This window comes from Marmota monax, unplaced genomic scaffold, assembly GCF_021218885.2.
Source record: "Marmota monax isolate L192 unplaced genomic scaffold, Marmota_monax_Labrador192_F-V1.1 WCK01_AAM20220418_F8-fsc00061, whole genome shotgun sequence".
NCBI lineage: Eukaryota > Metazoa > Chordata > Mammalia > Rodentia > Sciuridae > Marmota > Marmota monax.
In genome coordinates, this window is record NW_026695230.1 from 9,420,394 (window position 1) to 9,443,705 (window position 23,312).

A 23,312-nucleotide genomic window follows, 5' to 3' on the forward strand; every position below is an offset into this window, starting at 1 on the left:
CTCTTCTTGTTAGGCTATTTACCAAGGGGAAACTGAGACATAGATCATCCAACCAGCTGTTGGTAGAGCCCAGTCTAATTTGTGGCTTGTTCTCATTCAGCTGATCCTTTCCTGTGTGCTTGGTGACCCTACCAGGTCTGAGGAAAACAGGCTGAACAGTTTTTGATCTTTTGGACTAAGAGTATATGTGTATTATGTGCTCTCAGCTTATTAAGAACTCAGAATATTCGATAGAGAGTTTTGGGAGTAGGGAACAGATCCGTTAGCTGAGAGTCAGGACTGCTTCATTTTGGAACCTTTACTCTAAGCTTCTGAGCATTATTACAAGCACAGCCTAGGAGGTAAATGTAAAAATAATTTTCTTGCCAGTTTTTCCTGCATGGTATCCTAGCGACGGTGGACTGCCTGTCCTTGGGTGTTGGGGCACCAACTGGGGCAGTGTCAGAGCTTGCAGAGGGAAGGGATATGAAGGGCATGATCAGTCACCCTTTTTAAACTCAAGCCATAGTTTATTTTTAGTTTATCTTTTGGGGAGTTTTTAACCCAGTTATATTTGAACAACATTTTATGTTCCGATCACCAAAGCAATATATGTTTATTGTTAGATAATTTGGCAAAAACAGACAATCCCAAGGAAGGAAATTAAAAATCAGCTGAAATTCCACCATTGATAACATATTGGTAAATATCCTTCTATTTATCTGTTTTACCAAACTTTCTTACAGTAATTAGATTCTGGAATCAGCATACAGTAAAAAAAAAAAAAAAAAAAAAAAAATCTTATAAAGTCAAATGTACCCTAAACCACCATGGACAGTAATTCTAATGCCTAATGCACATTAAAGTTTGAAAATCATTAAGCTAGACACAAGGAAAGAACAAATGAAAAATCTATATGAAATGAAAAGTCTAGGGGCAAAACCATTCCCCCTTTAAGATTACTATCAAATCCCTAATGGTGAGTGGATGGTGGGGAAGAATTGAACTGAGTTCCTCTTACTTGTAAGGTTTATTTCATTCTGTTTTAATATTAGGGTTTTGTAGCTTTAATGTAGGCTAACAGATTTACTTGTGAGGATGATAAGCCATAGTGGTAACATGTTTTGCTTGGGGGCATAGGTTCTAAGATAGTAAGAAAATATGGACACAGTGTAACTCCAGAAAGTCCTTACCACTCCCCCCAACTTCCCCCCCCCCCCAAGCAAAGCAAACACACACTCAACTGGGATCATTTGTTTTGTTTTGTAATCTTTTATTTTATGGTAAATATTTTATATATACCATTTTTAAAGTTGCATGTGTTCCATTGTAAGGATATGCCACAATTTAATGACCAATCTCCTATTATATATTTAGGTCATTTGCAATTATTTGCTGTTAATTTGATGAAATGAGCATCCTTATGGATAAATCTCTTTGCCCATCCATAATTATGTCTGTGGATAATACTTAAATGTGGTATTGCTGGTTCATAGGATATAAGAATTAAGGTTTTTAATTCATATTGCCAAATTGTCCCCAGAAACATTGTATACTTCCTTCAGAGTATTTATTTCCCACTGTTACTGGAAATTATCACTCAAAAGAGTCTCCACAACATGCCATTTTTTTTTGTTTTTGGATGACCCAGTACTGTTGTTCATTGCCTGTCCAATTTATCCTGGAAAGAAAATAAAAGAAACAAGACTAGAGATGATAAGTGCTGGTGATTGATTCATGTGGGAGAGTGAGATAGATAACAGAAGGGTGAGCGTGGAGGCCATTTCTTCTGCTTGTAAGCTATCTTCAGCAGACCTTGAAGGATGGCATACTGCTTAATACTTAAAGGGTATATGCAGTTTTAAAAAACATATTCATTATAACTTTTGATTTGGAAGATAATTTGGCACCTTGTCATCATAGAAGCTACAGGATGGTAATGATATTTGTATGGAGAAAATTGTATGGAGAAGCACTGCCTAATCCAATCCCTCATTTTAGAACACTGAAACCAGAGAGTAGAGGAAATTTTTTAGGCCACTCAGCAAATTGATGATGGAGTTGGAGCCATACATGAAGGTTACTGGTTCCTGTTTAGTGCTCTTTCATCAAAGTGAGACAGCCATGGTGTGTGTTTGTAGGGTGGGTGGGTGGGGGACAATGAGAAAACACATAAAGGTCTCTGAATGGATAGCCAGGCTATCTTCCAGAGCTATGAGCTGCCCCTCCTGGACAAAAGTTCAGTTGTCTTGGCAGGGCAGTTTGCTTCTGCTTAATCATCTGTCCCTGTGAATGAATGAACACTTATACCTTAATGACCAGTGTCTTTGCCAGAACTTCCTTCATCTTCATGCCTCAGTAGTGAAAAAGTATCAGGGAATACTTTCCTGCTCTCTTGTGCATTCTTGTAGCACCTTTTACCTTTAATACCCTTATGACCATTTTGATTACTTTGTACTGTATTTAGTATTTCTCTCCCTGACTAGATTGTAAGGGGTGTGGGTGCAGGTACTTTATCTTCTGTTGCTCCTGGCACATACTGAGCTTTATTTATGTTTCAACATTTGAATATTTGGATGGATGCTAATGAATGAATTAGTAGTGTGTGGGTTGCCAGGCATTGCTGTTTCTGATTGTCTGCAGAACCCAGAGAGCGGTCCCTATTGCCAATGGCACTGAGAGAAGAAAGGAGACATTTGAAGTTGTCAGTGTGGAGACAAGACAGAGGGTATGGTCTGCTTCTCTGGGTGCTTGATAGTAGCCTCCTGTCCTATGGAGTCTGCAACCACATCCAACCCGGCATTCTTTTCTGTCTTATTGAAGTCAGCCTCCTCAATTTAGTAGGAGCTATTAAACAGGGGCCTCCTTGAATCATTCTGAAGAAGAAAATTCAAGGTCAGGGCTCTTGGAGGGCTCCTTAGCGGGACCAGGAAAGCACACCGGGTCATTTACATCCTTGTCTTCACAGTTGATGGGTACTTGCTGCAAGGGCTGTCAGTTCTGCCAGTGGTTGGCTGGGCGCCAGAGCGGCGCCGCTGTGAGGCCGCAGGTCCTGCCCCCTCCGCGGGTTTCACTCCCCCTCCTCCATTTCCCAACTGCCTCGCTTTTGCAGCATCCTCTGCAAAGGAAAGGAATGTGCCGTGCTGGGACGCGCCGTCCTGGCCAAGCGGCAGCACCTGGGGCACTCTCTGGATTGCCAGGGTCCGCCGTCTGGCGCTGCGCCACGTGCTTTGGTCGGTGCTGATGTCAAGTGGGTGTGGGTTCTTCAGGAAGGCTCCGGCGAGGACGAGTAGGGCGCGGGATGCGCCGCCAGCTTGTTGAGGCCCCGAAGCGCTTGGTCGCCCAGCGCTGCTGACCCGTAGCCCGCCTGGGCTCGCAGAGTGGGGCGCATGGAGCCGCGGCACTGCCAGCCCCGGGACACGTGCCTTGCCGCCCTAGGGGGCTGGCGGGATCCATCAAGGGGGGGCTGCAGGTGTGTGCACGCGCCATAACTTTCGGGGGTCTGCGGGCTGGAGGGTCGGCAGCAAGCAGCATTCATGGGCTGCATTCGGCAGTGCTTTGTGTCTCTCTGGGCGCGGCGTAACCGGAGCAGGTTCGTTCCCCGCCGGCCATCGGCATGGGAACCGCAGCTCGTCCCTGGAGTTACAGTGAGAGAATTCGTTGAGCCGGCTTTGGGTTACTAATCGGGAAGGGCGCCGAGGGAGATGCCTTGTTGTTTTAAGAATCAGGTCTCCAAGTACAGCCTGCGTTCCTGGTAACAGGATTATCTCTCAGCAGACAGCGCGGCTTTCCGAAATCGGCTATGGTTGGGGGCCCCACGCCCCGGAGGTGTGCGGCTGCGGGGACAGCGGCTGGCCAGCAGTGGAGTGGGGGTGGGGGTCGGGAGGTGGGCAGAGGCGACCTCTCCACGCATTCTGCAAGGCGCACTGGGTGCCTGCCCCACCTCCTCTTCTCCCGGAGCCTCTCCACTCACACTTGCGAGGAGCCGGCTAAAGAGGAGGTAAGGGGTCAGCTAGCTTGTGACAGCTCTGGTTTCAGACACACCTTTCTGGAGGAATGCAGAGGCTTTGTTCCAGGAGCTTGTACCAGCCCTGATCCTTGAAGCCCGCGGGCATAGGGCCGGAGCTCTGGTTCCATTACTCATCTTTTATGGCAATGCCAGGAGCTCCTGGGTAGGCAAGTTAATTATTAATGTGTCTACGCTGGGGAGAGGGAATCTGAAAATGAGATTGGTGGGTTGCAGGTTCTCTTTTTGGTTTAAGGTTTAAGCAGTGTGTTTCCTGAGTAGGAAGTGGGCATTGCCCCCAACCCGCGCTCAGGGAAGGGATGGCCCCTGTTCTCCATGAAAGGCAGAAAGGAAGCATCCCTCAGTTTTTATCTTCTTTGGAACAGTCTGTACCCGTTCTCCTTTGCCTTCAGAAACCATCCTCACTCCCATCCCTTGCCTGAGCTTCCCAGTGAACTTCCAGTCCAGATGTGTAAGACCTAAGTCCTCTGTGCAGGTAGTTTGAAGCATTCTGAAAACTGCTACCCTGTCCTGGCCCCAGAGCCTGAACACATCCGCACGCACTCCACAAGTGCCTGGGGAGTATTTTCAGGCCCCAGATCTGTAGCACTAATAAGGGCCCAGGCAAAGCTCTGGCAGGTGGTCACCTGACCTGACTTTCCCAGGGCCCTCAGTGGAAAGGAAGTAGAAATCCAGGTTCGGAATTGCGAGGGCGGAGGAGGGAAGCTCCTCCTTCAGGCAGTTTCAGTTTCCCGCCCCTTCTTGGCAGGGAGAGGGTGAATTTACCTTAAAGCTTAAAGTGAGCTGTTGTGCTGGGGGATTTTCTGGGTAGGACCAAAGGAATGGAAGTGGAAGGGCCCAGGTCTTAAATGGAGGATATGAATGAGGTTGGGCTCGGCTGATGGGAAGCAGACCTGAGGAGAGTTGCCAAACTCAGCCTTCCTCACAGCATTTTGTCTTGAAGACCTGGGAAGCTATTAAATTCTTCTCAGTTTAGGATAGAATACTCAGTTCTGTTAACTGAAGGGCTCAAGGATTTGTAGAGTAAGTGTGATGAGAAGAAAGAGCATCGTGGAAGCTGGTGCTCTTGGGAAGGAAAAAGGAGGAGGCTGGACTTTATAGGAAGGAAGGAGGGTGGAGTGTGGGGAGTGGTGGGCTTATGGGAGGTGGAGTACCCTGAGGGAGACTGGGCAGTGATCTGAGAGACTGCTCTGCTCTCCCACTGCCCTCTCTCCGGTTCTTTTTTTTTTTTTTTTTTTGCCCACTTGTGACTTGACTTGTGTGTTCATCTGCCTCCCTGCTGTAGTGTCCATGGGCTGGGCTGCTCTGATTGCTATCCAAAAACACAGAGTCTCCCATCTCACCCCAGCCTTCTAGAGAGGAAATGAGTGAAGAAGGGCTTGCCTTCAGAGAGGCTGTTGACCTGGATACCTGGACAATTTGGGGAATCCATGCCACCTGCTACTCCACCTGGGTTTGTGATATATACACTTAGGGCACCCTCCCTCAGCACACAGGGCTCTGATAAGAGTGCTGCCTTCTCCCACAGTGGCTTGATCTGCTGGCAACTTGTATGGGTTGGAGGTAGAATAAGTTTTATTTCTATTATGGGAAGTCTGTCCAAGCCTGCCATCTGATGTCTGCTTACCTTTTGGCCTGTTGGTCATGGCTGAATATGCATTGATTATGGCCCAGCCACTGCCTGGGGAAGCTACTGAAGGTGATTTTGTAAGGAGTAGGTGAATAGTAGTGTCTCTTGTGCACTGTGAGTTGAACAGGCACCTGTGATTGTGGGGTTGTGAGGAAAGTGTGAGGCAGTTAGGTTGTGGGGTGAGAGGGTTGGTGTCACTAGGGGTTTTGGGGTCAGCAATAAGGACGATTGGAGATTTCCCCCATGTGCCTTGCTTCTAATGCCTACCCCACAGGGAGCAAGCTGGGTTGAATTCGGCATCAGCTGAGGCCTCTGTTCTGGGGCCCAGACCTGAAGAAAGGGACAACCTGTTTGTACCACTCCTCAGCTTATCCTTTTCTCTTCCTCTTTAAGGAGGCACTGGGTTGATGGTGGTGCTTAGTGTGTTCCTCAGCAGCAGCTGTGGCAGGAAGCCTTTTTCTAGGGTAAGAGAAGAGTGCTCTGAAAGTTTGTTCTGAGTCAGACAAGATGGGGAGGAGAAGTAGAGTAAAGACTCTGGCAGCCTTTGCTCTCTTGGTTTGCAAAACCAAAAAGTTCCTCCCTGGGATTTGTACTTTCTTGTGAAGGGAAAGAGAGATTATTTTTCCAGGCCTCTGTCCTATGGTTATGTAGGGATGAGGGCAGAGAGAATGAGGAGTTAATTGAGGCAACAATATATGGCATTTTTTTCTGAGGACTTGAGTTCAAACACAGTCTGTGCTGCTTATAAGCTTTGTGTCTGTGACCATCCCTCAGTCAGTTTCTTTGCCTGTTCAATGGGATAAGGACACTTCCTCCCAGTGTAATCATGAGGGTCATATGAAATGTTTGTAAAGGCTTCAACTCAGTGCTTGCTGAATTCACAGCTGGTTTTGTTTTGTTTTAATGATGGTAGCTAGACAATCACTGGCTCATCAATTGAGGGAATTGGTTTGTTATATAGAAAATAAGAATGTCAGAAATGTCCTTTTGTGTTGCCATTAGAGACTACAGCCAGGCTCCTAGGAAAGGTGGCATGTCCAAACTCCTGGTATACCAGGATTGTGCAGTGTCAGTCCTAAAAGCAACTGGGTACACACTGCTTTTTAGTTGTGTGACTCTGGATAAGTCTTTTTATCTCTTTGAGCTAATGTCCTGTGAGAATCATAAAACCTGCTTCACACAGATATTCCTTTGGTCAAATGGGATAATACATGCAAAACTGAATGTGGCATTATGTATTATTGATAGAACAGTGTCTGGTACATGGTAAGCTAAGTGCCTTTTTGTGTTATCTCATTGAATTCTCACAACAACTTATGATACAAGTAATTACTATCCGCAGTTTATTTATAAGGAAGTTGAGCTGTTAGGAATTATCATTGTTGTTTTTGGGTAGCTGACCCTCTGTTGGAAATCATGCATCTGAAGGCCTTTGTCTCCTGTAGTAGAAATGAACTGAAGTTGCTACAAATAGAAACCTCCTTTTCTTCCATTGGGAGTGTGACCTATTCACCCTCCCATTTTTTTTTTCTGTTGACCTATTCTGATGCCCCAGGCTAAATTTGGATATGATTTTGTAAAATGGGTAATAGAGGTCTTTATTGGTCAGCTTGTTCTTTGGTGTCCCTCTGTGCCCCACTCATCCATAGGCCCTGTGGGGCCTACGCTCACCCTGCCTAGTGGTTGCTTTTGAGAACGTGGTTGCTAGTTTGATTTGACATTTGGCAGGGGAGATGTTTTGTCTAGAGCAATCAGACCATTATGCTCAGAGTTTTCAAGGTCCCATCTTTCTCTCTGATACTCTGCTTAGCTGTGTTGCCTCCTTCCCACTGCTCCAAATGATCTTCTTGTGTGTGCTGAGGTCTGAAGTTTCCCATGTGTTAGGGGAAAAAAAAAATTAAAGGAAGAAGGAAACGAAATGCCCTATGAGGAAAAGGGCTCACAGCTGGTGGTGGTTCGAACTTGGATGGTGCTCATTATGTAAGAGTTATGATTGCAGCCCCAAATTCATTCTCATTACTTTTATAGCATGCTTTTAAGATGAAAAAAAAAAAAAGGCTGCAGCCTTGTGGGTTATCCCTCTATTAATAACGAGAGCAACATTTATGAAGGTGTGACACAAAGAAATAAATGTCTGGTTTGGAATAAAAAGTAAAAGCAACTGGTAGGGCTCCAGGCATGCTCATGAGATTCCAGAACTCTGCTTATCACAGAAAGAGTTTCTACAGAATGGTCCTGGGTCCCCTGCTCCCACAGTCACCCGATGATGTCATCAGAGAGGGTATAGTTTCTGTCAGTTTATGAGAAAGTAAAGTGACTTGCCTCAGGTCAGGTAGCCAGATACTAATGGCGGAGACTGGACACCAGGTCTCTGACTTTCTGACTTAGACTCAGGCAGTCTTGTTTATTCTTGTAATAGTTCTAACAATTTTTCCTATTAGATATACATTGTTGAGATTTTTAAATATCAGAAAAGGAATATAGAAGGGGAGAATTGTGGATCAAGCCCCAAAGACAACCATTGTTCCATTGTTTGCATTTGGGTGGATTTCTGATTTTTTTTTTTTTAATTTCAAGGAAGTGGGGACATTTGTTTTTGCCAGGGGAGATTTGCTTGTTATCTGTACATCTTGGGGCATATCTAGTTTCGTGCCTCGGAGCAGATACTTGTTCTGTAAGATTTGTTTCCCAACAGATTCAGATCAAATTCTTTATTTTGTGTGAAGCACCATACTAAGCACTGTGAGAGAAAGATGGGCAAGACTTTCCTGTTTTCAGAGTGCATTCAACTAATTAGTGTAGGCATTCATAGTGATAGGAAACATCTACTGTATCCAGCTCTGTTCCCAAATGGCTTCATATAAATTACTCACACTTAATTCCTAGTCAACCTTGCGAAGGAGGTATTGCCCATTTTAAAACTGTGGAAACTAAAAGTTTAAATATTTTGCCTAGGGCTGGGGTTGTGGCTCAGTGGAAGAGCACTTGCCTAGCATGTGTGAGGCACTGTGTTTGATTCTCAGCACCACATATAAATAAATGAATAAAATAAAGGTCCATCAACATCTTAAAAGAATTTTAAAAAGTCTCGGATAAGGGAATAAAACTAACAACCACCCAAGCTGAGGTTCAAATCTAACTTGTCTTATTACAAAACCAAGTGCCATCTCTTATGAAAAGCTGCAGATATAACATCCCAGGAAAGGGAAGCACAGTCAGTCTTTTAAAACGAAGATATGGCACTCCTCTCTGTCATTCTCTCTTATCCTTTTTCCTGTCTCTGGTATTAAATCTAATTACAGTTGACCTTCTGTAGCCATGGGTTTCACATCCATGGATTCTACCAACTACACATATAAAATATTTTTTGGGGAAATTTCATCTGTACCAAACATGTATAGACTTTTTTTTTTCCTTGTCGTCATTCCCTAAACAATACAGTATAACAGCTATTTACAGAGCATTTACATTGATTAGGCATTTTAAGTAATCTGGAGATGGAGCCTGTCCATAGGTTATATGCAGACACTATGCCATTTCATATAAGGGACATGATCATCTATAGATTTTGATACTTGAGGGAGTCCTGGAACTAAGTCTCCAAAGATACTGAGAGACAACTGTACTGTACTGAGTGGTATTTATTGACATTTAAAAAAAACTTTCCTGCTTCGATTCTTTTTTTTTTGCGGGGGGGGGGGGATTGATAGTCTCAGAATATTGAAACTGGAAGAGAATGAAAAGTTTTGTTTGGACCTTTGTCTTTATTTTCTTATTGAGGGAAACTAAGTTTCAGAAGGGAAGTGACCTAGGCATAGAGAATAGTTTTGAGTTGAGTCAGCACCAGTTTCCTGAGGTGTGAAATGATATGGCATTATACAAAGGAGAATGTTTTTTAGTTTAATAGTTTTGTACATTAGTGGGCTTTTTCATGTGTTTTTGAAATAAAATACAGCTAGACTATTACTTATTCAGCAGCTGTTATTGCTCAGGATGTGGCTAGAATCTGTATGGTCTGATTAAAGAAAAAAGCAGAAGTACAGGTTAGACAGGGATGTGGCAGAAATTTTGGAAACAGTGTGTAGGTGATGTGTATTTAACACAAACAGGGCATTTACAACAATTTGCACTCTCCCTAAAAGCTTTTACTTGCCCAGCCAGCTTTCTCATTTCAGGGGCAGGAAGAAAGGAACTATACTACTTGCTAGGCATCTGGCCTGTGAGTCAGTGTCAGTGGGCTCATTGTGCTTATATTGGGAAAGCTCCGAAAGGTCAATTAAACCCAAAAAGATATTGGCAAGTCAGAGTTTGGGTCCCAACTTGGTTTCCTCCATTGCCCCTTAGAGACACCTGTTGTATACCATAAGGTTCATGTGTTGGGGACCCAGCATGCCTCCCACCTCTGGGGTGTGGCTCCTATTGGGATGTGACATCTTGTTCAGGTATCAGGCTTAAGTGGAAATGAATGTGGCTGGGTTGCTAGGTTGCCACCATAGTCTGCTAATTTAAGGTTTGATTTTGATAGAATTTCAAAGAATGTGTGATATTTATCAAATCTGACTCATGCTGTTAAGTGATAGAACCCTTATCCTGCTGCCATTTGGCTTCTGTTCGCACTGTAATGATACCATGTGGCTTTAGAGCTCTAGGGAAGATGTAGACTGTGCCTATCAATCTCTCTAAAGGGCAATTACTGGATGATTTTTTGAGTTGAGTCATCTGTCTGTACTGTCAGAGTTCAGAGATTCAACTGGTAGGTATTTACCTGGAGCAACAGTATGAAAGTGAAGATGAAGGCTGTTTCCAAGTTAACTGAAGAAATCCAGAGCCTTGATTATAGACATGACTTTCAGGGCCCCCTTTGAGAGATTCTGACTGAAACCTGGGGTCCAAGCTTTGAGTCTCTCCTAAACCAGCCAAGAAAGTTTAAGACCATTTGGAGCATAGACTCTTTCATGAATGAGTCACTGTGTTTCTGGTGTGCACTAGGTGCTGGGACAGTGAGGTAAGCCAAACGATGACCTCCAAAGGTGTCTGGGTTCTAATTCTGAAAACTTGTCAATTTGTTACCTTAAATAATAAAAGAGACTTTCAGATGTGATGAAAGATTTGGGGATGGGGAAATTATCCTTGATCATCTAGGTGACTGCAAGGTCATCAGAAGGATCTTTATTAGAGTGAAGAGAAGGAAATATACCAAGGGTAGCAGAAGGTGAAGGGATGTGAGGCCATGAGTCAAGGAATGTTGGTAGCTTCTAGAAGCTGGAAAAGGCAAGGAAAGGATTTTTCTCTAAGGACTACAGAAGGAATGTACCCTGCTGACGCTTTTAGACCTGCTGACATCTAGAACCATGAGATGATATGTTTCTTTGCACATGTTTTTGTTCCAGTCCCTTTTACATACTTTTATTTATATTTTTATCCATAGACAATATACTGACTTGTTTGTGAGAAAATTATGTATTATCTATTTTTAATTTAACATTTCTTTTGGATCTTTCATGTTGATGTATATACATCTAATTTATTCAACTTAATTAGTCATTATCTAAATACATGAAATTTTATTTACCAGTTCCCCTATTCAGGATCAGTCAAGTTGTTTCCTTTTGTTTATTTATTTATTTATTACTAATTTCAGACAGACCACATTCTTGTGATAAACCCCTTTTATTTTCACCTTAAGTGTTCTGAATGGGTACCCTTTACTACTACATTACAGACTTTTGTTTATCCTCCCATGACATTTAACACATTTTATAACCAAATTTATGTTTTATTTTACTTATTGTTTGCTTTTTTAAATGGCTACCTCCTTAATAGATTGATTGATTAAATTGTGTTGTTTTAAGTCTCTACATTTGTGATAATTTGGTATAACACAATAGGAAACTCAATATACCCAGGCCTCAGAATCTGAGTTCTCAGTATGCTTTTCTGGTGGAAAGATCACAAGACCTGAGGTTGAGTCCCAGGGCTGCTTCTTATTAGACTTAGAGCTGTTGTATACCATAAGGTTCATGTGTTGGGGACCTCTGTTTCTCCATCTGTAAAAGGGGGTAAGAGGCCTGACTCCTTCACATATGTTGTAAGTATGGAGGAGATCCTGAAGGCATCTGCCTTTTTTTTTTTTTTTTTTTTTGAACTATAGGGCTCCTCTTCTCACCAGAGTCTGACACCTTCAGAGAGGCCCTTGATAGGCAGCTTACCTCATGGTGCTAAGTTATCCTTAAAGGTCATTGAGGAGAGCTGAGGAATTTGGCCACAGTGGATCACTAGGTGACCATGAAGCTAGTGTATTTGCATCCTTGGGTAGTGGCAAGGAACAGTGAGGTAGCCTGTCTTGGGGTATTGGGAGTGAGGGGTTTAAGTCTAGAAAGGAGGGGTATGGTCTGCATTGTGTCTTTGTGGAGATGCTAATCCTAGAGGTGGCTATGATGAAAACCTTGCCTGGCTGAGGGTAAGGTGACCAACATTTACTCCCAGCCGTGACATTTATTATCTGTGTGATTTGAGACAAGTGGTTTTGAATTTTGGGGCCTCCGTTTCTTTATATATGAAAAAGGGCCATGTGAATGTAACCTATCCAGGTCCTGTCATATAGTGGACTTTTGGTAAATAGTGGTTGACATTAAATCTGATAGTTTCGTACCTCTCAGGGTTAACACAATATATTCCAATCCTCTGAAGAGTGGTTTTTGGGTGGCTGTAGTGAGTGTGCTGGGCCATTTTGGAAGGGAGAATATGTTTGTCTTGCCAAGTGTAAGATTGAGTGTCACCGTTTTGCTTTCTGGGAATAATGGCTAGACAGATAAATAGATTTATGGCAAGGTATGTCAAAGAACAGATTTTCTTTCTTTTTTTTCCCCCCCTGCTCTTTTATTTTTCCTTGTGAAAGTTTTCTGATTATTCTTACTTTAGAATTTTTGGGAAATTCCAAAAAAGGAGAAAATAAAAACATCTGCCTTCCTACCCAGAGATGAATTCTACTAACATTTTGATGTATTGCCTTCCATTCTTCTTTGAAATAAACACATACTTTCTTTCTTTCTTTTTCTTTTTTACAGAACACACAATTTAATCTGCCTATTCATTTATTGTAGCATACTTCCTAGATCATTACATATTCCTTAAAAGCATTTCTATTTGCTACATAATAGTCTGTGGCATACATGTGTCATAATTTTTTTCATCACTGTCTGTTCAGTAGTTAGACATTTAGGTTCCTTCCTCTTTTCTCCAAAGACACACAAAAAATATTTGACTATACTTTTTACTATTAGATTCTTAGAACTCAAATTCCTGGGTCAAAGAACAAGCACATTTAAAAGTACTATTAGTGGATGGTTCAATTTACCTTCCTTAAAAAAAATAAGCTGTGGTGCCTCAGGCAGCTGTGGGTAGCCTGGGTGAGGTCTGTGCTTGTGGGCAGCCTGGGTGAGGTCTGTGCTCCTGGCCATTGTGTAGGGAAGGCTGCCTCCTCACTGCTCACTTGCTTCCTGGCAGACCGTACAATCAACCCCTTGTGGCTCCCCAGTGAAATTTAAGTAATGGGTCAGCCTTTGCAGTGCTTCCCTCTGTCAGGAAGTTTGTCTGTGAATCTAACCTAAATCTCATCTGCTGCATTTTAAATCTTCACCTGCTGCCAGTTCCCCTCAGTGGAGTGGAGCAGAGCATTGCTGTTTACCATCTTGAGGCAGCCCTGCTCAACTCTGGCCACCAGCCTTATGTTACCCTGGAGGAAACTCGAGGGTCTCTGGCTACTGCTGTCACGAAGGGGAGGGCGGTCCCCGCATCAAGTTGCCACTGATAACGCCAGGTAGGGTTTCTGAATCCTGGAGTGCTCATGCTATGGAGGCCTGCATGCCGGCCTCTCTAGTGCTTTCTGCAGGGGCAATTAGTATTCAGAGTGGTGCTTTCCTATTGACACTGCGGGTCTATCAGATTCATTTTCTGGGGGAAAAAATGTGGCTGAGCAGGGATTAATTGTGTTTCATTCCCAAGAACATTGGCCAAGTGGTAAATGTGTGGTGACGGAGGATGGGCAGGCAGGGAGGGGAATTTCAGGGCATGCTGGAAATAGGACAGACAGTGGTTACTGTAGGAGGGTAGGGTCCCAGTAGGATCCCACCCTAGGCTGCCCACCTTTAGCATCAAGCAACAGCTGTGCCTTTTGCTGGAATAGCCTGGGCCACCTTTCTTTGCTAGTGTCCTTTGTTGGGAGCTGACAGCTTTATTACTGGGCAATAGGATGTTAATTTGAAAAGGAAATGAAATGAATATAGTTGCAACTTTATGGACAGCAAGAGTCCCCTTGCGTCCCTTACTTAGGCATTTTAGAGCTAGCTGGCAGTAGCCCAGCAGGGTGATGCGAGTCTCACAGAAGAGAGACTGGGAATTGAGCCCTTGCAGCACCCGTGGGAGTATCTGCACCCCGTGGGAAGCCCATAGGAGATGGAGCTGAAGCCCCCCAGCATGTGGTGCAGGTTGACTGACCTCCTCCAGATCCTGATCCCACCTGAATGTTAACTCTTGATGCTCCCAGTTTGACTTCCAGAAGATTTACGCTCTTAAGAAGAGGTGCTTTGTTTTATACTCTGCTGTTCCTCCTTTAGTGCCTGGCACAGGGTAGTGCTGGATTGAAATGAAACTAGCATTTAAGAGACAAAACCCAGGGGTCTATGCACTTAATAAAGAGGTTTTTCTCTGAGATTCAGCTCCCATTTAAAAATATCCACGTCAGATTGTTATTCCTCCTTTTGAAAAGGGAGAACCTTTTCTTGACTCTCTTTATTGTTATCCCAGATTCTCTTTGGTGCTGAATGTCACTGGTACTTTCAGTTTACCCAGTTGGAGTTGGAGCCCAAGGTCCCCACTGCACAGCCTTAGCCCAGTGAATATTATCCCTGGTTTCACTTAGAATCCCTGGGGGAGTTTCTAAGAGTATTGACATTTGGGACCCGATGCTGGGCGATTAATTTCTTTGGTTTGAATTGGGGCTCTGGCCTCATTTTAAAAACATATCACAGGTGATTCTAATGGTCACTGATTCTCCAAGGACATGGAGTAAGGTGTGTCTCTCAAAGCCTGTCAGCAATTTCCTTCACGGGAAGATAGTAGGAGAAGCCTGTGTGATAGCTGCCACAGAAGTTTGCTCCTCATCCTTTTGGGAAGAAGGAAGAATAAAATGACAGATGAGAGCACTGAACCAGGCCATTCATGAGAGATGAGAAACCTCTACAGAGGCTCCTTGAGGGGTATGCTCTGGCTGTGTCACTCTGCCTGGTAATTAAGCAAGTGATGTGGACAGGATGAATGTGTTTTAGTTAGGGTTAAAGATGAAAAAGGGAAGAAGTAGGATAAGAGTCTACTTATATTTGGTTCATCAGCCAGGGCCTAGATGCACTTTTTTCTTGAACATTTAGAGCATAGTGGGAGAGGTGGGGACAGGGCTTCAATGGCAGAGGGTGACTTCTGTTTGCACTGTAGAGAATAGACAGGTCAAAGGATTGGGTGCCTGCAGTAAATGTTCAAACTTATTTGGCTCCCTGAAATCCCTTCCAGACTGGAATCCCTGAGATCTCGTTTCTGCCAGTTTCTTTTTGGATGTTAAAGCCACCTTTCCCCAAAGGAGTTAACAAGGGACCAAGTTATTGGATAGAGTCCCTTTGCTACATGTTTGGGTTTGCCTGTGGTTTCCTTTTCATGACATGAATATGTTTATGATCCTTGTTGGCTAATATATTTGACTAGATGTTCTAGGTCCTAGCACCTTCTCTCAATTATTTGGGGTATTTGGCACTTTGCTCTGTGAGTGGCCTCTCAGGTTGATGGGCTACTTTTCAGTTTATATCTGCTTCTTTACTTCTTCTGTCTCATGGATGGGCTTCCTCCCCAGCCCTTTCTGCCTTGGAGTTCCTTAAGAGAATCCTTGTCACTTTCTCATTGTGAGGAGGCCTCTAGGTTAATACCTGGGGTGCGATGGCACCATTCCCCAAACTTGCAGATCCTGCTTAGGAAACGCTACCTACATTGTTTTGAGTTTTCTTGTGACATTTCAGACTGCAATTTGGCAATCACCTATAGAAATTCCCTGGGGTGCTTGTTAAAAATGCATACTCCCTGGAAATGGAACCTAGAAATTTGTATTTTAGCAAGAATTTCAGGCTATAATCAGGTATACCTGTGTTTGAGAATCACTCCAGTAAAAAACAAAACAAAACAAACCACAAAAAACAAAAAACAAAACAAAACAAAAAAACCAAACCAAACACAACACGGACACACTGTTTTATAGTAGGGACATGTGACAGAGTGACTTGTCCAGGATCGCACAGTGAATCTGAGCTGGAGTCAAACCTGGAGAACTTGAAGGCAAGTCCAGAATGTTAACACTCTCTCATATTTGCATCGAGCTTTGTTCTTTGCAAGGCATAGCCCATCTTCTGCCTCTGTACTTTGCTAAGATGGAAGAGTACTATTATGTTTTAAACCAAATTATTGCTTGCTTTGGGGAGCTATCTTGAACATTATAGGATGTTTAACAGCATCCCTGCCTTCTAACCCTTGGATGCCAGTGACCACAAAAAAAAAAAAAAAAAAAAAAAAGTCTCCCGGCATTGCCAAATGTCCTCTGGGGGACAAAATTGTCCCAGTTGAGACCACTGCTTTCATGGGAGAAACTGTCTTTCAGGGATGTACCCTATTGGCATCCTACAACATTTTTATGTTTGGGGACTTGACTTCTAAAATTTGCATAGTTGGCTTCTTTCTGACTTAGGTAATGTGCCAGATTATACACATAAATGAAGCCACGTAAAATATAAGCTCTCTTCTCATCTGTGTTTTGGCCTGCAGAGGAAAGGCATAAATCAACCTGGAAAGACCACTGGCTTTGGACTCCAATCCACGGTTTGCCTGTCAGCCTTGTGCTTTCTAGTTGTGTGATCTTGGGCAAGTTGCTTAGCTTTCTCCATCACCTTCCCTTATCTGATTATGATAGAAAGAAATGTTTGTTGTGAATGAGAATTAAGTGATACCTTGGATGTGGAAATGTTTATAAAACATTACTCATCTATTAAGTGGCAATGATAAGATTCAGGTCTAATTACCAGCACTTGAGATTTTCTCAAATTTAAGAAGTGTAGAACTCAGCACAGCAATTCTAGACTTGTATTTGGCCAAGTATATTACCCTCGTCATCTTTCTGCCCATAAAGTTAATCTTCCCTTTTCTCAATTTAGAATTAATCTTCCACTTCTTGGTGACCATTGCAGTATCTCTTCTGGGTCATTGTCTCTGCAAGATTGGTCATTAGGTTATTACCTTTCACTGGCAAGAGCTAGTTTCTTTTTATGGTGAGATTTCTGAAGAGCTGTCAAATATTTTATGCAAAGCAAAATGCGTGACACTTTCTCTTCCCTCATTGCTGGCACCCAGGGAGATGCAAGGTCATTGGTGCATGAGGCCTGAATTCAGGTAGTGAAGCAAGACTCAGTCTACAAAGAGACTCATGCAGCTGAACTTGGAGAATAGCTCAGATAGTGCTCTATTTTGTAGATAAAGAAACTGAGTCAGAGAATGAGCTTGTGTGAGGTGTCCCAATGGCAATAAGAGAATAAGAGAAGAACCTAGGCTCTCCAGGTTCCAGGCACTGGGCATAGGATGCTGCTGCCTCAGATGGTGAGGTGGGGGTGAGGCCCCTGTCTCTTCAGGGTGCCGTGGGTGCTTTCTTTCACTTCATTTTCTTGTGAAATGATCTCTTTCTGCTCAGTAATTTATGGATGGAATTTCCCCAGAATACACATTGCACATGCATGATTATCACTGATTCTTACAACAGACCATCTTGAGGGGGAAGGCAGTGAACATAAAGGTTCCAGCTTCTGTGTGAATGTATCACAGAAGAAAACAGCCTGAGAAGCCAAAGCTAGCTTTCTTCCTTCAGTAACTTGAAACACTATTCCCCATCCTCACGGTTTCTCCCTCTCTGATGTGCTCCCATATTCATCACTAATATTATTAGTATTATTGATACTTGCTTCTATTGAGTACATGCTACATCTTGATACATGTGAAATGTTTAGCACAATATGCATCTCATTAAATCCACTCACACAGAAGACCCTATAGCTGTCTCCATTTTGTGAGTGAGGGAACAGGTTAAATAACATACTCAAGGTCACAATAGAATGAGAATCAAATCCCTTTGATTTATGAAGCCAAAATTGACCTACTCCTTCCCTTAAACTCCTGATTTCTATAGGGGTGATTACAGTACGCCCATCTGTGTACCACCACAGGGAAGGTTTAAACAGCACACATTTATTTTCTCAGCCTGGAGGCTGGAAATCTAAGATTAGAGTGTTGGCCTGCCTACCTGCCTGTGTGCCTTGCTTCCTTTTTAATGGTACTGGGGATTGAATCTAAGGGTATACTGAGCTACATCCCCAGACCTTTCTCATTTTATTTTTAAGACAGGGTTTTGCTCAGTTGCTCATTCTTGCCTCAACCTTGTGATCCTGAGGCTGGGATTACAGACATGTGCCACCATGCTTTCCTAGGTTTGGTTTCTTCAGAGACCTTTCTTCGTGTCCTGCAATTGTGCCTTCTCACTGTGTTTTCACATGGCCTCTTTGGAGTGTCCAAATTTTGCTCTTATAAGAACCCTAGTCATAGTGGATTAGGGCCTTCATTTTGTTTTTGTTTTCCAGATCGGGGAGGGGGTCGGTCTCACTACATTGCCCAGGCTGGTGTTGAACTCCTGGGCTCAAGTAGTCTTCTGCCTCAGCCTCCTCAGTAAGTGGGACTGCAGGTATGAAGATCTTATTTCCAAATATGGTTACATTCTGAAGTTCTGGGGTGTTAGGACTTCCAATTTGAGTTTTCTCGGGGGATAGAATTCAACACATAACAGGCCCGTTTGTTAGGTGGCCAGTTTGAACTGCTAAGGCTTTCTCGACTGGGTGACACCCAGCTCTAAGCTGCCTCCCTGCCCCTGGCAGGGACCCTTAAAGAAGAGCTGCCTTGGTCTGGGATTGTGGCTCAGTGGTAGAGCACTTGTCTAGCATGTGTGAGGCACTGGGTTTGATCCTCAGCACCATATAGATATGGATAAATAAAATAAAGGTATAAAAAATGTGGTATCTGCTTAAAAAGAAGAAGAAGAAGAGGAAGAGGAAGAGGAAGAGGAAGAGCTGCCTCTTATGCTGGAAGAAAGAAGCCTGCTGCCAGGCCTCCCAACCTTTAGGATCTAGGGTCTGGATTTGATGAGACAGATCTAACCTAGAGCCTCATCTCTAGAAGATTTCTGTCTCAGGTAAATGAAACCCTTCATACTGAAAATGTTTATAAATGTTCTGAATTTGGGTTTACTCAGTGCCTAATCCAAAATCCTCATGATTCTGGAAAGGATAGAGTAGGAGCTTGGGAAAGAACCTTTAAAGGGATATAGTATAGACAGGTGGAAAACACATCACTGAGTGAGTCTCCCTTCCCTCAACTCCCCCCGCTCCTTTCTTTTCTTAGTGGTACTAGGGTTGGAACCCAGGGGTGTTCTACTACTGAGCTACATTCCCAGCTCTTTTTTATTGTGAGACAGGGTCTTGCCAAGTTGCCCAGGCTGACCTCCAACTTGTGATCCTTCTGCCTCAACTCCCAGAGTCACTGGGATTTCAGGCATGTGCCAATGTGCCCAGCTTGCTCCAGCTTTTTGAAGGCTTTCTCACCTAACCTTTCACCTGCAGTGCATAGGCCCTGTGTGTGGGTGTGTTTCTACTTCCCTGTCCCTTCTGGAGGAAATGCTCACAGGTACTGATGGGGAGTGAGGGTTCCTGCAGGTCCCAGCCCCAGAGAGCCCCATTCTGCTGTTGCCTTGGACTCTGCCACAAAGAAGGCAGTTGGAGGTAGAGGATGGAGACTCAGGTTGCTTAAAGGAAACTTGCCTAATAGATATTTTGGGCAGAGGACAGAATTAAAAAAATTTTTTTTTCTTTTTCTGCTGTGAAGATAATATAACTACATTACGTTGAAAGTTGGATAATAAAGAAAAAAGCACCCATGTCCATTTCACTTTATGCATCTTATGGCTTTTTGGAGGAGGTAGAGAAATAATTTTTATTTCTTTTAAATAGGTATGCATAACACGACACAAATTTGACAGGATACAAAGCAGTGAGGCAAAGCAGTCTTTCTGTACAAGGGCTTTTAGTCATGTTGTACAGATGGTTTTGACTTTTTCAGTTAGCATTTCATCATCTGTCCAAACAACATTCTATATTCTCCATTTTAAAGATTTTTTTTTAACTTTTAAAAAAAAGCAATGGATGTAAGATATATTTATGAAATTTCATTCTTGTATAAATAATGGACAACAAAATACCAAATTACTAAAAATGGTGGCATATTACAGGTGGTTTTTGTTTAAGCTTTTATTTTCTAAAATTTCCACAAATGAGCAGGAATATTCAGAGAAATATGTAGAAGAGATGTTTCTATAATTTTAGAGTTAACCTTTTGAACTATTTTTATCCAGTCTTCATTTCTTGCATTTTATAAACAGTTAGGATTATATTTTATATATAATATGTGTCTTGCCTGATCTTCATTACATAAGCATTTATTTAACTTAGATTTTTAAAAAGACTTTGTTCTCTCTTTGTGGTACTGGTACAGAACCCAGGGGTGCTCTACTACTGAGCTATATCCCCATACAGGGTCACTAAATGGCCCAGGTTTACTCCACGCAAACTTGTGATCCTCCTGCCTTAGCCTTCTCAGTAGCTGGGAAGCTGGGATTGCAGGTGTGTGCTATCAGTTTTTGTTTTGTTTTGTTTTAAGTGTCTCAGACTGTATTGGAACTTCTGGTTGTAAGTGATCCTCCCACCTGGGCCTCCTGAGTAGCTGACCTACAGTACTCACCACTACTATCAGGTTAGACTTTGTTCTTAATTCCTATACAATGTTCTGTCCAGTTGAAACACCATTATTTTGGTTAACCCTTCCCTGATAGTCATTTACATTTTTTTTTACTATAAATATAATACTATTATGAAAAAATTAGGAAACAGCATTTAGAAGTGTCACCCTTGGGGAAAAAAATCATGGTGGAGCTTAGAAGCACTGTATTCTTGGTGGATGAGTACACAGCAGGTACTCAGCATTTGCTTTTGCCTAATGAATGAAGAGACAGGAGTGAAAGAATGTTCTGTAAGTGATTTCAACAAACGCTAATGTGGAAGAATAAAGAATGTTTAAAGGCAACGAAGGCCTGTCAACAGGCACTCCAAAATGAATCGCAAAATCCAAACCTGTCATACTCTGATAGCTTCAAGGTTTTTGAGAAGGTTCTGTAATTTCAGCTATGAAAAATATCAGGGATAGATAGTCATCTGCAAAATTAGACAGTAGGAATGTAGAGCTTGCTTTGTCTTTATACCTTGTCGAAAGAATCAAGTGGTAGCAATACTTTTGTGGTCCCAGAAGAAAGGGAACATGGTGAGAACAATAGACTAGAGGGCTGTTTGCTGTCTGACTGTGTGCTGCTCAAATATATGGATGCTGAAACTGAAACTGTTTTTGAGAGGCTAGAGTGTTTTCTTGATTTGACTCTCTTTCAGAATTTAATGGGAAAATAGAATTTCTCTGAAAACTGTCTCTCCTTATTTCTACTTGGAGTGCTCTATAATTTGGACCTTTTCAGAGCAGCCTGCCTTTATTTTGAATTTGGAGCCATTGACGCCCCTTTTTTTTCCTGCTGTGAGCTATTTATAGGCCAAGAAACATAAGTGGAGGCCTTTTTACCTCTTCACTCATGATTAAAAGAAATTAAGAAAGGAAAGCAGCATTCTTTAGGATCCGTGATCCCTGAGAATTGGCAACAAAGAAATGAAAAATATTTTAATGCAGATGACTGTGTGATGGTGATGCATGATGGAGGGTCAGGAAGAAACTCAGCTGCCAGTCCTCAGCAGTTTCTTGCCCTTTTCTGGGACCCTCTGAGGAAGAGGTTCCCCATTCACTTACCTGAGCATACATCCCAAACGTGTTGTTTATTTACTCATTCCACTTGGTTCAGTGCAGCTATTGATCACCTAATGCTGTATGTCATGCAGTGTATAGGCGGTAGAATAGAGCCTCAACTAAGGCCTGTCTCCTTCCTGTTTCATTCAGGTTCACTGGCAAAATGAGAGCTACTGTAGCTATTCTAGACAGAAATGGGTGAGATACAGTGAATTAGGTGCTTATATCATTACTGGATGGGTAGTGGAGCAGGCTGTAGGCTAACTTTTGACAATGACAACCAAAACAAGACTATGAAAGTGATCCACTGATTAAAAGGTTTACTTTCCCAGTTTTCTCCTTTTTGAACTATCCTTGTATCCTGCCTCCAACTTCTCTGTCACAAATCTTGGACTGTCCATATATGACAAGAACTGTTCAAGGAAGTCATGGATTATGAAGTGTTAATCTTGGGTTATAAAATGTTAATCAAGTCTGTTATTAATAATGGTTACTTGCTAACCAGTTACTTTGTGCTCAGCTGTGTGTTAAGCCCTTTACATGCCTAATCTCAATCCTCACACCTTCTAATAGTTAGTATTATTATTTGCACATTACAGGCAAGGAACCTGAAGCTAATAAAAGTTAACTTGTCCAGGACAATTCAGTTTATAAATAACATTTGAATTCAGGTAATGTTCCTATGTGGTGGTGCTTGCAGCTTAAAGGAAAAGCTGGACCAAACAAGATACACAGATGTCTGATAAGCACATGGAAAGATACTCAACCTCATCATCAATCATCAAGAAAATGCAAATCAAAATCATAACTAGATACCAGTTCACACACAGGATGTCAGTACTGTAGATATGTGTTCCAACCTGCCAGTGATATTCAAAACTGCAGGTGGTACTGAACTCTAAATATATTGTGTTTTTTCCTATATGCCCAATAGTGTTGCCAGAGTTTATCTGCTCATGTTTTATGCCCAGGGGTGTCCTTTGCATGACTACTTTTACTCTTTAGGGCTATTATTAAGTAAAATATGGGTTACTTGAACACAAGCATTGTGGTACCATGATGATCTGATAACCATGATGGTTACTAATGGGCAGCTAGTGTATCAGCACAGATGTGTTGGACAAAGGTGTGATTCACATCCTGGATGGGATGAGGAAACACCACAGAGATTTCATCATGCTACTCAGAACATCAAGCAAGTTAAAACTTAAGAATTTTTTATTTTGGGAATTTTCCAGTTAATATTTTTGGACCACTGTTGAGAGTGGGTAACTGAAATTGCGGGAAGTAAAACCTTAGATGAAGTAGGGTGGCTATCATATTTAAAAAAAACAAAACAGATAATCAACAGTCCTGGTGCATATGTGGAGAAATTGGAACACTGTTAACAATATGCTATTGGTAAAATGGTGGAGCAACTTTGGACACTAGTTAGCAAGTTTTCAAAAGTTTAAATGTGGAGTTGCCATATGACTCATCAATTCCACTCCTAGAAATACATCCAAGAAAAATGAAAGCATATGTTCACACAAAAACTTGAAAACAAATGTTTGTAGCAGCGTTATTTATAATATCCTAAAAGTGGATGTGAACCAGATGTCCATCAACTGATATGAATAAATATCATGTGGTGTATCCATAAAATGAAGAATTATC

The 23,312-nt window shown here is 42.4% G+C and overlaps 1 protein-coding gene across 4 annotated transcripts in view; it reads left to right on the top strand.

Annotated features, from left to right (window-relative positions):
• Positions 1-23,312, top strand: part of Plekha7 (pleckstrin homology domain containing A7) — a 215,618-nt gene that overhangs the window by 77,558 nt on the left and 114,748 nt on the right. Inside the window, exon 1 of one of the 4 annotated variants that reach the window (XM_058576951.1) lies at positions 2,975-3,451. The exons of the other annotated variants lie outside the window; for them this stretch is intronic. Coding sequence (XP_058432934.1) covers positions 3,369-3,451 — 83 coding nt within the window. The 5' untranslated portion in view covers positions 2,975-3,368. Of the gene's footprint in view, positions 1-2,974; positions 3,452-23,312 lie in introns of those variants that run through there. 4 annotated transcript variants of the gene reach the window in all.